At 35.8% G+C, this 15,865-nt stretch overlaps 4 protein-coding genes across 7 annotated transcripts; 2 read left to right on the top strand and 2 right to left on the bottom strand.

The window, feature by feature from the left end:
* Positions 1-2,499: 2,499 nt before the first annotated feature.
* Positions 2,500-4,476, bottom strand: LOC108224362 (small ribosomal subunit protein uS2). Its single transcript, XM_017398943.2, has 5 exons — positions 4,225-4,476; positions 3,681-3,943; positions 3,360-3,557; positions 3,029-3,233; positions 2,500-2,733 (listed from the first exon to the last, which is right to left on the bottom strand). The coding sequence occupies exons 1-5, from the start codon at positions 4,355-4,357 to the stop codon at positions 2,639-2,641; spliced, it is 894 nt and encodes a 297-aa protein (XP_017254432.1). The 5' UTR covers positions 4,358-4,476; the 3' UTR covers positions 2,500-2,638.
* Positions 4,477-5,450: 974 nt separating this feature from the next.
* Positions 5,451-7,256, bottom strand: LOC108224335 (17.4 kDa class III heat shock protein). Of its 4 annotated transcripts, none has more exons than XM_017398908.2 (3): positions 7,200-7,256; positions 6,653-6,883; positions 5,451-5,929 (listed from the first exon to the last, which is right to left on the bottom strand). In XM_017398908.2, the coding sequence occupies exons 2-3, from the start codon at positions 6,857-6,859 to the stop codon at positions 5,678-5,680; spliced, it is 459 nt and encodes a 152-aa protein (XP_017254397.1). In that variant the 5' UTR covers positions 6,860-6,883; positions 7,200-7,256; the 3' UTR covers positions 5,451-5,677. The 4 variants fall into 4 exon arrangements, with proteins under 4 accessions (XP_017254397.1, XP_017254394.1, XP_017254396.1 ...); XM_017398905.2 differs by having other exon boundaries at positions 7,052-7,243; XM_017398907.2 differs by having other exon boundaries at positions 6,653-6,886; positions 7,200-7,241.
* A 76-nt stretch (positions 7,257-7,332) lies between these two features.
* On the top strand, positions 7,333-12,908 carry LOC108224334 (probable complex I intermediate-associated protein 30). Its single transcript, XM_017398904.2, has 8 exons — positions 7,333-7,478; positions 7,676-7,752; positions 7,969-8,082; positions 8,379-8,435; positions 9,829-9,920; positions 11,530-11,610; positions 11,747-11,845; positions 12,310-12,908. The coding sequence occupies exons 2-8, from the start codon at positions 7,701-7,703 to the stop codon at positions 12,496-12,498; spliced, it is 684 nt and encodes a 227-aa protein (XP_017254393.1). The 5' UTR covers positions 7,333-7,478; positions 7,676-7,700; the 3' UTR covers positions 12,499-12,908.
* A 429-nt stretch (positions 12,909-13,337) lies between these two features.
* Positions 13,338-14,629, top strand: LOC108227040 (dormancy-associated protein homolog 4). Its single transcript, XM_017402041.2, has 3 exons — positions 13,338-13,765; positions 14,084-14,183; positions 14,264-14,629. The coding sequence occupies exons 1-3, from the start codon at positions 13,552-13,554 to the stop codon at positions 14,289-14,291; spliced, it is 342 nt and encodes a 113-aa protein (XP_017257530.1). The 5' UTR covers positions 13,338-13,551; the 3' UTR covers positions 14,292-14,629.
* Positions 14,630-15,865: the final 1,236 nt, after the last annotated feature.

Genomic DNA, 15,865 nt, shown 5'->3' with positions numbered 1-15,865 from the left:
GTCAAAACATGTAGCACAAGATCATTAATCATTTGACAGTATGTTTTCCTGAATTTTCTTTATAATTTGCTATATGTTATCACGAATTTTTCTGGCATTACTGCTCACCCGACAGTCGGAAGCGCCCCAAGCATGATCTGAAATCATACCATTAGGCTTCCTTCCAGGGAAGGTGGATGGGAATAGATAAGTAAGAGAGAAGGCGACACCAGCTAACACTTCTTTCTTTTCTTTGTCTTCTATCGTTCGACTTCCGTTCTAAAGGAAAGCGAAGAACCCACGTTTAGTCAAATAAGAGCCCTACTTCCCTCTTTGCGACCTCATCACTTAAATTTTAAGTGCAAACCCATTTCTTAGTCGCGAGGAAAGAAAGAAGGGCGACAAAGTGAAGTTCAGATTTGACTGTTTGCAGCATGGGAGCAGATAACCCAAAAAATACCTGGGAACAAGAAAAAAAAATGCCACCCTTATAACTAAAAGGGTGGCATTACTGCTCACCCTTAAATATAATGTAGTTGTCTTCTATCTGTCCACCCAATTCTTTACATATGGGTTGAATATGGAGTTTTTAAAAATGTGAAAATTTGATAAATTGATAAAGATAGATGTAAGTAGCGGGTAAGACTTGCAGAAAGTTTTGAAATATAAAGAATGACCGACATACTGGCAATTCGAACTCCACAAGACAGTACAAGTGACAGGACGGTACTCTGTGAAGACGGGTCATCAATACCAGCATTCTCAACATATCAAAGATGCCAGTGTCCAACAATCATATGGGTGGGGAAAATCTGGAGACTGAAAGTACCTCACGAAGTCGAAATCTTTCTTTAGGGGTTCTGTAGAAACAATGTTCCTATCAGAAATCTGCTACTCCCTCCGTCCCATTTTAACTGCTTTTGACTTTTTTACACGTATTTTAAAATGTTAAAAAAATTAAATCTAAACATGATTATTGTTTATAAACTTTATATCAAATAAAAGTTTAGAGTCTAAACTTTTATTTGATATAAGAATTGAAATTTTTAATTGAGTGTAGATATTATTTTTTTACATCTAAATATACGTGTTAAAAAGTCAAATATCAGTTAAAATGGGACAGAAGGAGTACTAAGGCAATTGAATAACAACTACAATAGTCTGCTCGATTTGCGAGGGTGATATAAAACATTTACTGCATCTGTTTTTTGACTGTGAGTATGCGAATCAATGCTGGCAAATTATGAGACTATCGTATAACATGTTAGAGTTGGAAAAACTTAGCACTGAGAGTTTGGTTTGCCAGGAATAAGCGAGTGAGTCTGGGAGAACACGGTGTTATCATCATCTACTGAAAAGGTGGACTGATATCCATACTTTTCATGACGTGTACCAAATTGCCGGCTCTAATGTCGACACATCCATATATAATGGGAAGAATTTCACGGTTGGAATGGTTCTGAGGGACAACATGGGAACGTTTATAATACAGGGGAAGATCGTGAGATTCAAGGGGACAGTATCAGTGTTTGAAGCCGAGTCCATCAGTGTTCTAAAAAAATAATGAATATAAAAACCTCAACATTTCTAAAAAATACATAAAAATATGTATTTTGTTTTTCGAAAATAAGTCTTTAAATTTAAAAAAATATAATTCGCAAACATGCTCAAAGTAGTTTTATTACGGGTGCCGGAAAAACACATAAAACATCAGCGGCTTCAAGGCAGCGAGGCAGTAAGTTTCACATCTCCGGTAGTAAGAGCATCACCCTCACCCAACCCACATTTCCCACATTTCCCGCTGCATCTCTTATATCTCTTATAACTGTTCTTATAGCTCTTAAAACTGTTTTGCAGACAACATTTTCTACTAACACTCAAACATTCAGCACTAGCTGGTTAATTAGTCTATATATCTACACAAAAGGTAATCCCTTGCCTCTCGACTTCAGGTATTAACACATGGCACCAGGGAAAGGTATCTTTTTTGCTGCGACTTGAACATAGGCGAAGAATCTAATAAAACTAATTCTACAGCAGAAAACCTTCCAAAGTATTACATCAAACTAACAGGAAATTTTTCATTTAAACGGCAATCCCTGACCCGAGATAAATGAGTTCAAAGGAACTGGGCATGTAAGTATGTCATTGTTACACTGCAACAAGTCTTTCATTTTGTGAATCCTTTGGCTCACAAGCAACTCAAGTCCATTGGGATTTCAGTAATTACTTTACATGGAAGATGCAGTGCATCATCAGGCAGCTGTAGTTGTAGGACACTGCTTTGAATAGATATTCAATAACCAAGTAGAAACTCACATAGTTGCATGTGTCCTATCCTGACCCTATTATACTTTCTAATTTCTCTAAATTTAAGTTACAGATTCATATGATTTGCTTCAAAACGCCTTCACAAGTACCATAACATATAAACTAAGAATGACAAACAGCAACCAACCATATTTAAGATAAAGTAACATGATAGTAATTTGGTTAAACCTTAAACACAAAACTTGGGAGTTGAGTAAAAAACTTGCATAAATATAAAATTGTGTATAGCATCCATCATCCCTGCCTAAAAGTTCTTCAAACATCCAAAATAAATAGATGGCTAAACAGAAACACTCATTTTATAGAGGAAAGTACTAATGAGCTTCTATTACTCCCATCCAGTAGGTGCTGGAACATCAAGTCCAACTGCTCCAGGTACTGGAGGAGCAGCTGCCGCATCCCAACCATCACCGGCAATTGGCCCTGTAAAAGCAAAAAAAAAAAAAAAGTCATGAGTGAAATTAGATGGTGCACAGACACTTGAAAACACTCTAAACATATCAACCAGTACATAAATACTCTATTGAAAATAAGATTTCATACATTGTACTGGTGTTCCGACAACTAGTAGTAATAGAATACATATCATTGTATAGTACATCCATGATCCAACAGGCTTATATATGCTAGTGAGTAGAATTTAATTTGAAGGTAGTGACTTGTAGTAACTTAAAGATGAACATCAAGTATTTCATTAGTTGTAGCAAGTTGAACTCACCAGCGTCTGTCCATGTTCCAGCAGGAACTGCTGGAATGGCAGGTTGAACCACATCACCTCCCCACTGGGCATCAGGAATAGCATTCCACTGATCGGCACCACCAATGGGTGCAGCAGCATAATCTGCTACATAATCACCAACAGGAAGATCCTCTTCTTCTTGGTCCTTGGTTTCCTCAGGCTCTCTATAAAAGAACAAATCAACCTGTACAACGACAATCTCATTTAGTTATCATGAAACAAACCATATCAAATCAATCTTTTACAAACAACAATTTCAACTTTCCAGTATTAAAAGTTAAAAGACACTAGAAATTTTCAGCAAACATACCATCACTTCCCACTTGTGTCCTTGACTAATGACACCACGCATCTGCAGAACCATCCTTGCCAACAGCCAGAACAAGCACCCAATGCTGTGCTTTCCCTTGTTATTGGCAGGAATGCCAATATCAACATATCGCATTGGGGAATCAGTGTCACAGAAAGCAATGGTGGGGATGTTTCCAAGAGCAGCTTCCTTAATAGGCTGAATAAATAAACCATAAATTCAGCAAAACAATGACATATTAATGCAAAAAACACAAGAAACTACAATCAAACCATCAAAAGAGATCAATCATGTAAACTAAGCTTGTACTCATAACAGAACCTGGTGGTCAGTTCTAGGATCAGTCAAAATAAGAAGACGAGGCTCGCTAAACGACGTCTGAAGCTGATTGGTGAAAGTTCCGGGAGTGTGACGACCAGCAATAGCATGAGCACCAGTATACTGAGCAAACTTCAAGACAGCTCTCTGACCGTAAGGCCTAGCAGACTGGACAATGATGTCCTGGGGATTCTCAATAGAAACAATAACCCTAGCAGCCAACATAAGCTTCTCCCATGTCTTTCCCAAATTGATGATATAAATACCTAACCAATTAACACAATAAATCCATTTTTAACACAACCCCAACAACAGACATCTAAAATCTAACAGAATATATATTATAAATCATACACAATTTACGAATTAAACATGTAAATTTTAAATTAGAAATGCAGGACAATAGAATATATACACAAAGAGAGGGGGGAGAACGGGGAGAGAGACAGCTAGGGAGAGAGGGAGGGAGGGAGGGGGAGAGAGAGAGAGAGAGAGAGAGAGAGAGGCAGAGAGGGAGAGGGAGGGGGAGAGAGAGAGAGAGGTGTACCATCGTTACGGCGCTTGAAGACATAACGCTCCATCTGGAAATCACAGTTTTTGGTGCCGAGATGAACTTCAGCAGCGCACATCATTTGGATATCGGCCTCCATGGTGGACAACTCTCTAGCGCCGCTCGCCATGTTTCTTGATAGATCTTTGCCGTTCTCTCTCTCTAGCCTTTATCTAGGGTTTTGTTACACTCGGCGACTACTGGGCATTAACAAACCCCTACCTGCGATATATATTTTTACTCGGAAGGCTTGGGCCCAAATGTCTACTACTTATGATGGCCCAATTCATGACTTCGGACAGAAAAGAGAGTGGGATATATATTTTGCCCTGTGCCCATGCGTATTTGAAAATTCAGGGTTATCTGTTTTTGAAAATATATATTTTTTAAAATTTTTAAATTATAAATATTAAGAAGGTGTTTTCTATTTGATATTTAGTAAAATAATTAAGAGTTTATTTGAGGAAAAAGCAGAGTTATATGTGCTTTTCTATGTAAATACGTTTTTATTTTTGAAAATAAATTTAATCAAATATCTACGGTCGTCTTTTAAGATGTTTATGAGAAATCTACATCTCATTCGTTTATCATATGTTTTATTTTTGAAAATCTATTTTAATAAATTGACCATATGTTACAATAAAAACGGGTTAAATATCAAATTGGCCACCACTAAACATCGATATCTCAAGTTCATCACTGACAAATTCGGCGTCTCATTTAAAACACTTTTAAAGACTTAAAAGTGTTGACGGATGATACTTAAGTCTTTAAAAATGTTTTAAATGAGACGCCGAATTTGTCAGTGGTGAACTTGAGATATCGATGTTTATTTGGTGGCCAATTTGATATTTAACCCTAATAAAAACTCACCCAAAATTTAAAATATTAAAACTATTAAAGTTTTTTTTCCCGATAAGTAGTGGAAAATTAAGTGTACACCTAGAAACTGACCCATAAAATTTGTAGGACAATGGTTTCCAATTTTGTTTCATTATTTTTTCTTTCTTGTAAGAAAATATTACGTGCTTAAAAAATTGATATCTGTCTTAATAATAAAAGTTCCTTGCTATAAAGCTAATTAGTCGCTAATATTTTCTCTAACTTTATCATTTTAATTATACGTACACCGTTGATCCATTATCAGAAGCTGGTTTACTTTCCTAGTATTTACAGTTTCCACGGGCAGTTGATGCATAATCTTTCCAGTTCAACAACAAACATCACACAAAATATTAACCAAAACATTACACAACTAACATAATCATTCATAGGAATATAAGATGATAAAATTAAAACCTGCAATCCCCACCTAGAGACCGGAGGTAGAATTAACAGCACTTAAAAAGATTAACTTCATCTTCATCATAGACTACATTACATTACTCAGCTACATACTACAACCAGGTCCCGGATCCCATTTCACCTTCATCTGATTCTTAGCTGCAATCTAAGAGATAGCAATAGACACAGTCTTGGACTTGGGTGGAGGCACCTTCTCAATCGACACAGTCAAGACTCCGTTCTCACATTTTGCAGTTATAGTAGATGCATTGCAATTCTCTGGTAGCCTAAACTTCCTTGCTAATTTTCGAGGCAACTTCCTCTCCAGCTTTATGTACTTGCACTCTTCTTCCCCATCTTCGCGCTTCCTCTTCCCATTGCTTTGAATTACAAGTGTATTCCCATCTTCAACAGTAATCTAAAACAATAATAAATCATAGCAGTGAACAATGTAGTATTAAACTTTAATACTGGTACAAAAATTTGTGGTACAGAAAACTATAGTTTCTTCACCAGTAATCTACAAACAAATTACAAATCAAAAACAGCTCAGCAACAATGTAGTTTTACAGCTAAATCTCGCTAAACAAATGCTCTCAAACCATATTTGTTTTATTGTTTGCTAATTGAAGATTATATTAAGAGGAAAGAATATAAAGGACTAAAAGAGCTAGGGGGATTACCCCTTTGAAGTAAGGAACTTGCTCCAAACCTTTAGAAAAGAACTAGAAGGTTCACACAAAATCTAGATAACCAATCAACCTTGTACAGCAGACTACTAATTCTAATATCCACGGAAACAAGTATTTTAAACTTCACAGAAGAGAATAATTTCTCTCGAACTTGAAGCTTTACTTTATGCATAACTGAGTACGAAGTATTAGATGCTCCCAAATTGTTAGGACTGCGATAACTACTAATTTATTAAAGTAAGTTATCGAGTGGGATATACACTAATGTCATGACTGCAATAACTACCAAGTAATCTATTTATTCATTCATCCTGCTTTAATTAGCAACCTTCAAATCAGAATTCCACAAATGCAACAATGTACAATGCCAACGTATACCGCCATTTAAAAACAACCACTTCAAATGAAAATTCCTTCGATCTATTTTAGAATGGGGAAGAAATGGTTACCTGAATGTCGGATTTGGATAGGCCAGGGACATCCATGTAGAAAATGTAGTTATCCGAGCTCTCAAGAATGTCAACCGGTATTGAATCGAACCCGCTTTTCGATTCATGAGACCTTGATTGGGAAATAAGCTTGTCAACAGCTTCAGGCAAGTTGAGCAATTGGCTCAGAGCAGCACTTGCAACATCACCATTCAAATACCCTGCCATCTTCACTCGCTTTCAAAAATCACTCTGCTACATCACACAACAAACAACAGCACAAACAAATTAAACTAAAACTAAAACTAATACAACTTTCACATATATAGAATAGTGTAATTTCTTGATTTTTGAACTATTAGTCAATTAAGCCCAAAAAAGCAAGACTACAAATTCTAGGTAATTAAAACATGAATTTACCTAAATACACTTGATTAACGATAATGAAGTTTGGGAGATTTTGTACTATGGTGAAAAGTGGGAGAATCCATGGATTATAAAGACAGTGAGCAGAACGTTCCAGAAGCTAGTTCTACTACTTATCTCGCGGAAAGTCTAGAACACTCACCAAGCAGCAGCTTCTTCTCTGCGTCTACACGTCGTCGTACAGTTTCGATCAATTTTATGAAATGCCATATTTACCCCAAACAAGACAAGAGTGAATGGGCTTTTTAGCTCGTTTACCGGATGGGCTTGAATCTGGCTACCCAGCCCAAAAACATGTTATGATTTTCTGACAGCAACGGCAAAACGACGTCGTGGCCACTTCTCCGTCGACATATGTCCACCGTGAACAGCTAACTCCGTCATCTTCAGCTCACCATAACGACGGCAACTACAACTACAGGTTACCTTTTCTATCACTATCTCTATATGTATTTGCATATTAATTTTTGTTTAATTTGTGTTCATTTCTAGGGTTTATACATTAAGCACCATTCGAGCTTAATCAAATTGAAATCAGTTTACTCTAACTAATTAAAACACTCACATACCTAATATGTGTGTGTGTGTGTATGCTTAATTCTTGTTTCGACATCGCAGGAACTGGTAAGAAGCGGTATAAGCTATGTCTCGGTTTCGTGCAGCCTTGCAGGCTTCTCTCACTGCTACTAAAAGAGGTAAAACTCATTGATTTGGCTCTTTCATGGAAATATAGTTTCTAAAAAAAATTGTAATTGCTTTTGTTACTAGGTATGTAGTATTTGTATGATTATTAGTGTGAGTACATGGTTTATAGCATTGTCGAACGAAATGAAAAGAGAAGGTTTTGGTACACGTATGTATTTGTATACGAGAATTTATTCAGTTGAATATATCTTTGTTTTTACTTGTAGCTTTGACATGGAATGTTGAAGACTTGATTCCTCCAAGCGAGCGATTTATTTTCAACTTTAATTCGAAGGAAGAGCTTAAAAAGTGGCATTTGTATTCTGATTCTGAATATGGAGGTGCGTGCTTGCTGAAGTTTGATGGTTTTGTTGCTTGCTTTTGAGTTGTTTTGAACATCTTGCTTCTGACCTGTGCAAGGTGACACTAGTACAATGTGTCTTGGATTATCTGTGTTGTAGTTTTTTAGATGTTTATGACTTGTACACTTGACAACAATTCTTCATTACTCATGCACTTTAATAGCACAGCTAATCAAACTTCATACCCATTTTTTCAAGTACTGGGCTTTGCATTAATATCTTGATTTCTAAAGTTATATAACTATACAATCTTACTTTATGTGGCTATTTTGCAGGTTTGTCGTCAGCATCCTTGGAGATCACAGACACTGGAACGGAATCAAGTAATACTGGTTAGTAGAAACTATACATCTGTCTGTCATTACATATCTAGCCGAAGTACAACAGTATACTCTATTTGGGACTACATAGAAAGTATATCAATTTTATTAATTTTGAATATTAATATGTTTAGGATATACTAATACATGTTTGAATAGCAGAATTTTCGTAATTTGTGTAGAATGGTGGTCATGGCAGTCTTAATGCTCAGTGTGACATTGTGTACTAAAACTAACATTTTGGCTCAAAATTCTGTTACAGTTGTTGTAGAATAAATTTATTAGTATGTGCATCTTTTGTACATTTTAGTAGCTTGCTCGTAAGTTTGCTTAATTTGTAGCTGGTCACTATCCGGTGATAAAAAAAAGTTTGGTTGAAATAGATAACACATGAACTGTGATGGCCCAAACACAATCAACATAAGCAACAATGTAGTCCCATCAAGAGAGCGAAATTGTTTAGTCAAAGAAGTATGTTAAGATCTTTAATTACTAAAATTTATAGGACGTTGTCCGTTCTCTGGGATACCTTTATATAGGTAAAATATCTAAGCATGCATAAACCTAGGACAGAATTTGAATAACATTTGATATATCTGATAATTATTTGGTCAAATGCATCTACTCAAAGTATTTGGTTTGACAGAAATCATGCCATTTGCAGGTTGCATATTACTGATAAACTTTTGATATTTTGATAATTTGAAATGAGGACGAAGTTGTATGGTTTAACGAATAGACCTAAGGAGAGAACACACTTGCCTGCTTTTGGCATTAATAGAGGACTACAGAATGATAGTTTGTTACCAGTCTATTGACCCACAGTTAGCTATCCCTCCTTGCGTGTGCATTTTCCCAGAAGACATTATAATTGGCTTGTTTTTCTCCTTGACGTTGCCTGACAAAGTTGTGAAAATTGGTCTAGTTTTGGCTCGTGGTGGACCCTGTTCATGATTTTACTTTTTGTGCCTTCTACCTAATTTCATTGAGATTATATTGTTTCTAGGGATCAAGCTTGGGACAGAACAATTAATTATAATTTATAAGGACTCATTTAGTTATATACTCTGTAATTAATCCCTTAGAGAATAGTTTTCACTTTTCACTGCACTAAGGGGGATTATTTAATCTCATAACTCTCTAACAGATATATTATTTTCTGTGATCTGGACTCTAATGATTAATTTTGTGTATAAAAAGGATTAAGTTTTGGATTAGTAGTCAGTTTTAGTTAAAGTTAAAGAAAAAAGTCCCATCCCAAGCATCATTTTTGCAAACAAACATCATCTGATGAATTTGAGAGTTTTTGACCAATATTATTGCATTGCCTCAATTATAGTTTTTTTTCATATTTGTGAATGCTTCTGAAGCTTATCTTTGTTCTATTTTTCTTTGAACTTATTAGGAATTTTTTCTGGGAATCTCTCCCTGGATGTTACTGCGGGATCAAAGTGGAATATCTCCCGGAGTGGCTTCTGTGGTATGCGGTCGAAGAAGGTAAATATCACCATTAGTGTTTATTTGGCTGATATCTTATAAGTAAATCAAAGCCTCAATGCTAAACATCCATGTAGCTTCCTTTCTTACATTCCTTTTATCAGGACTTGGAAGAAAAAAAGTAAAATGTATTTTTTTTTTTGCCAGCCAATAGCTTATGTTATAGTCTGTAATTGCCATGTGGGGTAATGTTTGTTCTTACTACTGAAAGTGGAATGTGGGGTAGCTTATACCTCTTTTCTCAGTTTTTTTCCCTTGTGGCGTCACTTTTGATGGCCTGCTCTGGGATTGAGAATAGTATCTAAATACACACCCTTGTTTAGTTTGACAAATAGTGGCTTGTTGTTGATAGGTCACGAGGTGTTACAATTTTGTAAGTTAACATTTCTCCACTATGACTTCAGTATTTCACAATGAAGTATTTGGAAAATATATTCTTCAGTTTTGTTTGGAGATCTTTGTAGCTTGTTCCCTGCCAAAAATATGTTTATAATTATTCTAAGTAGATATTGTATGTATTCGCTACTGTTTCTTAATATATTCTGATTACCAGTAAGAAATATTGAAATAAAAAATTATAGAGTGAAGTACACTGGTGTACTTGAACTTTGGGTGCCAAGCCAGTTGCAGTACTATACTTTGGAAAGTGTCACTTGTAATACTGAACTTTACTTTTGATTACACTTTATCCTGTTCAGGCTGTTTCAGCTGACTCCTCGGGTATATTTTTTTTGATCCCTCAAGTCAAATTCAACGTCTTTATTACCTGTATATAGCTATCACTCGACCGGACCAATATCAATCTAACAATTAGGTCTTCCCCAAATACAGACTACCCTGTTTAGCCTCCTCCTTCAGAGTAGAAAAACAGTGGCTGCATGACATAATCGACTGATACACAGTACAGTATGAAACATTTCCAATTTTACTACTTCACCTCAGATGGCAATAGTGTAGAACTGGGTCAAGGACAAGCTGTGCAAGGTTCCCCATTTTTTGACTACTGATTACAAGCCTGTAAAACACCATTAAAAGTAGTGTCCGTTCGTCAAGAGCCTTCGTGTATTTCCTGGAGAGCGTCAAAGCCATGTGGGCATTTTATGGTGGCGGTCGATGTGGTGAGTTGCATTGGTGATAGAACAAAACCCTTAGAACTGTGATGATAATAAGTTTAGAAATGGCATTGTAATTGCAGTGTTGATTTTAGCTTTATTCAATCAATAAGTGAGATGTCAGTTGGGTGTTCTTGATTAGAGATTTTTTGGTTGGACGTATTTTGATTTTGTATTAATTTATAATATGCAAAAACCTATTATACTGTTGTCCGTTGATATTTTGTGGTGGAACAAGCAAAAGTTTAAAGAAATTTAATTACTCAAAAAGAATTTAACGGAAATTGGAATCTAGCATTGCCACAAGACTTTTTAAAGCATAGTATTGCAAGTGGTCTAACCTGAAGTGCTGATGCACGAAGTGCATTGTACATAAATTAGTTCTCTCAGTATTGAATGCATATTTTTTTATGTTAAAGAACTTTTTCCTTTTCTTTTCCTTTCTTACAATACTATGGGAAATCAGGCAATATTCTGTTCTCTTGTGATTTATGCAGTTTGACGGCTTCATTGATTTGGATCCATACGACACAATAGCACTAAAGCTTAAAGGAGATGGGAGATGTTACATATCAACGGTAATTTTTTCATTTTGTATTATCCTGACAAACAAGAATTAAATTTGTGTAGCTTTTCTCTTGCTGGTTTTACCAAAATACCTGTTCAGGAATATTCTTCTGATCTAGCGCTCAAATGAATATAAATCTGTTATAGATCTATACAGAAAATTGGGTAAATTCGCCTGGACAAGAAGAAGATAACTCATGGCAAGCGTTTGTTTTTGTGCCTAAAGATGACTGGTATATTGCAAAGGCAAGTTCTTTTCTATGAAACTTGGTTAGTTTTAACATCGTCAGTGTAAATTGAACTATTCTGGAGTGTGGTCTGTCCATCTAATTATGGAATTGGTCAATATTTGGGTGATTTAATAATCTTGGTATGTTCATCATTTTAGCCCATGATACAATGATATTATCCGATGGTTTGTTCTACGATTTAGCCCATTATGATAATGATATTTATCCGATAATAGCAATGTCATGAGACTCACCCGGATGAAGAATAAAACTGCCTCGAGTCATGATCTGATTACGTAATTGTTTCTTGCTAGATCTGTGATTGTTATTTTTGTGATTGAAATGTGAAGTGAGTGTGTATATTTTATGTTTCATGCTTATTTGAATTGTTGGAATAAGACTTTTATCTTCTTGAATTACCTGGAAAGCCAAATTAACAGCCAATAACTTTAATAAAATTATTAACGAGTTTTTCAACAGATACCTCTTGCTCGCTATCTACCAACATGGAGAGGGAACGTCATTGATGCGCAAATGGAAATGAATCCGTCCCGAGTTCTTGGCATGTCATTGTCTGTCAATGCGGAGGGTGGACCGCCAGGTGCTAAGTCTGGTCCAGGTGACTTCCATGTTGAGATTGATTGGGTCAAAGCCTTGAGAACAGTATGAATTTGCATAAAATGTCCATGGAATGTTGAAATTCAAGGGTTTTATAAGGGATGGAGAGTAGCTGGTTAGTGTTTACAGTTGTGTGTTCTGTTGTCAGAACAAAGTGTAATAAGTGTTATGTTTTGTACAAGCTATTTCCTCAAGGCAATGAAGGGTCTGTGCTCTGTCGTAATAACTTGAATTATCATAACATCCAGAAGTGTACACTAAATCGTGAACATGAGGAAGATTGTCATGTCCGGTAAGCGGTAGCCTGGTTCTAATGCACGTGTGTGTATGTCTTTCTCTGCGACTCCGCCTGCAGGCTTGCAATTTCATACATTTTTGTGCCAGATACTAGAATAATAGCTCATAGTTCTACACAATTTCAGCAATTCTTTATATGTAGAGTGTTGACTTATTTTGATTCAGACCACTGAACATACCTTAATCTGTTTATTTTTTGAATTGGGTTTCATGAAGCTATGTGATCCTCACGGAAGAAGTAATAAGAGAACAGATTTGCGAGGTATCAAAGTGGAAAATTTAATCAAGCACGTCATGTAGTGCTCTAAATAAATTATATACGTCCGGGAACACAAGGAAGAAATAAAAAAAGTATTTTTAAATAAGTTATGTGCATTTACTTTTATAATATGAGTTTATTTTTTCATTATATTTATTTTGTGTTCATGATACATTTACCCTCATTACTAATCGAACATACGGTTTGAATCACGGCCATATTAGCCGGAGCCATTCCTGAAGTCAAAGCCAAAAAACTTATGATTATTCCTTAATTATCTGTCAACCCTAGCTTCACCCTGTGCTATAAGAACTCCATGTTGTTCCCAAAATCTCTCCTCGTTGAATAAAAATATTTTGGTTTCGAAATCGAAGAAAAGTAGTGATTTTACAACCTCCCTCTCCCTCTCTAATTAGTAACATTCGTATCACCTCCTTAATAATTTCATCACCTCCTTGACTTGGTACATTGTTACAAAAGGAGAAGAAGAAGAGAGAAGTATCATTTAACTAATTCTTTTTGTTTTATTAATTCAAATAATTCCAACAATGGGCTTCCTTCATAAGCTATGGGATGAAACGCTGGCTGGACCTGCGCCTGACTCTGGCCTCAGCAGACTCCGCAAGAATGCAGTCTCCGATCGATCATCTGGCCGTCATGCTCTTGACAAAATCCCGATTTCTCGCACCATCACCATGCTCCGCTCTGACTCCGTCCCATCTTCTCCGACCACCCCCACCACTCCCGGCTCTCCATTTTCGCGTAATTTTTCCTTCATTTTTCCTGGATTCTAATATATGTGATCAAGATGATAAATAGAGAAAGAGAAATCTGATATTATTCTAAATGTAACATCCTGACATGCATGTCTGTTTAGGGAATACTATAGTAAAAACTCGAGAAATGAATAGTAGATCTTTTTAGTGTGTCCATGTACACATACTAGAAAATCTGATAAATAATTTTTTCTGTTCCAAAGATATTCATTTACGGATCTCTACTCTAGTAATCGAATCACTGTATAACGAATTTATTAGCCTAAACAACTTAATTGGTACATGTAATGCACCGTTTTTTCAGCTACTTCACCAACTGGGGAATTCAAGAAACTGACTAGGAGAAAATCGACATCAGAATCATTACCTCGACCTCCGCCTAAGAGTCCAACTGGATACGATTGGTAAATTCCTGGAACCACATTATATACAATCCCAAATATTTTCGCAATTCTCAATAATGTGCAAAATTATGCTGTTGCAGGATTGTTCTCAGCGCTCTGGATCGTTAAGAGAGGAAGAATCATTTTTCGCGTGTCGACAGAATAACAAGCAGATAAACATAAATATTTTACACTAATTACTACATATCTGTAGATACATATCAATCAACTCGTACACATGATCTTAGTTCACAGCTGCATTTCGGCCGGGCCCTTGCTTCCTCCATGATGAAATTGGAGTGATGCCTATGTTTTTTTTTCGATATTTTGATTTTATTTTTTCTTTTGTATGTATTAATTTGTCCCCATGGTCTGTGTTCTCGTCCTGCAAATTGGGTACATGTAATATAATTCTTCTATCAATGGACTTACTATACAACTATGCAACTCCAGCACCTTTCTACTCTAGTAAAGGTCATAAGTATGGTCTGTTTTCTGTTTATGATTCAGGATTTCTCTTCTAGCTGAAAAGGATTGTGTTCCCAAAACTCAATTCATGTAATGATAAAATCTCGGTAAAACAATGTCACCAATAGTCGGTTCCTCACAAGCAAGTTTCTATGGTTAAAGTTCCCGGCCAGAAAATATCGCATTGATTGATTATATAATCGTCTAACGGTTTTTTTTTATAGTATGTTCATGAGCACATGTTAGCTAAGTTTAATTTATTTCGATTGTTTCATACTTCTTAATAATGAACGTCGCGTACACAAAAATCACATCAATCAAAATGAGCTAAATACATACTCTCTCTGTCCTAATTATTTTTTTTACGGCTTTCTTTTTGAGATGTCCCGTCCAATTCTTTACATTTCAAAACTTACCAAAAATAGTCAATGAGTCTCATCATCTTCTCACTTTCCTCCCTTTTCACACTATCTTTATTCTACTATTTTCTTTTTATACATTAAAAATCAATAGTCTCATCACTTTACTCACTTTTCTTTCTCTTTTTCATTGTTTTATACATAATTATTTCTGAACCACTATGTCCAAATCAAATCTAAAGAATTGACTGAAACAGAGGAAGTACAAGTTAGTGCTAAGAATATGTCCATCACACGCCAGACAAACAGTTCGTTTAATAGGAGGAACCTTGATGTTAATTATGAAACAGTGATACGTGTTCATTTATATGAGAAAAAATTTGTGATGCGACTGAAGTATGGAGCACCCTGGTTCGGAGGACACCAGAAAGTCAAACTGAACCAACCGACCATGCAAGTGCGTAGGCCAAGCTCGATCAACACCATTAACACAATAAGAAAAATAACTTAAAAAAATCAGGGAAAATAGAGATATGGAGATCTATGAAATTGAATGAGTCATCATTAATGTCCCAACAAAGGAATCCATGAGCAGCTATTACACGGGCTGGCCCAAATCTGGTTGAATCTCCGAACCCACTCACACTCCCACAATAATCACCATGTGATCCACGACTTTCTTTGCCCAGCAACAAATTATACAGCTTGCTTGGTGTTTCAATTCCAAGTGTTACGGTATTATATTTATAACTTACTCCCTCCGTTTCAATTTATATGTCCACTTTTGAAAAAAAAAATTGTTTCAAATTATTTGTCCACTTCAACTTTCAATGCAAAATCATATTTCCAAAACCAATTCTACTTCACACATCTCTT

The sequence above is a fragment of the Daucus carota genome, chromosome 6 (genome assembly GCF_001625215.2).
Source record: "Daucus carota subsp. sativus chromosome 6, DH1 v3.0, whole genome shotgun sequence".
NCBI lineage: Eukaryota > Viridiplantae > Streptophyta > Magnoliopsida > Apiales > Apiaceae > Daucus > Daucus carota.
The sequence above is the reverse complement of the archived record's forward strand: the minus strand, read 5'-3'. Positions and strand labels throughout refer to the sequence as shown.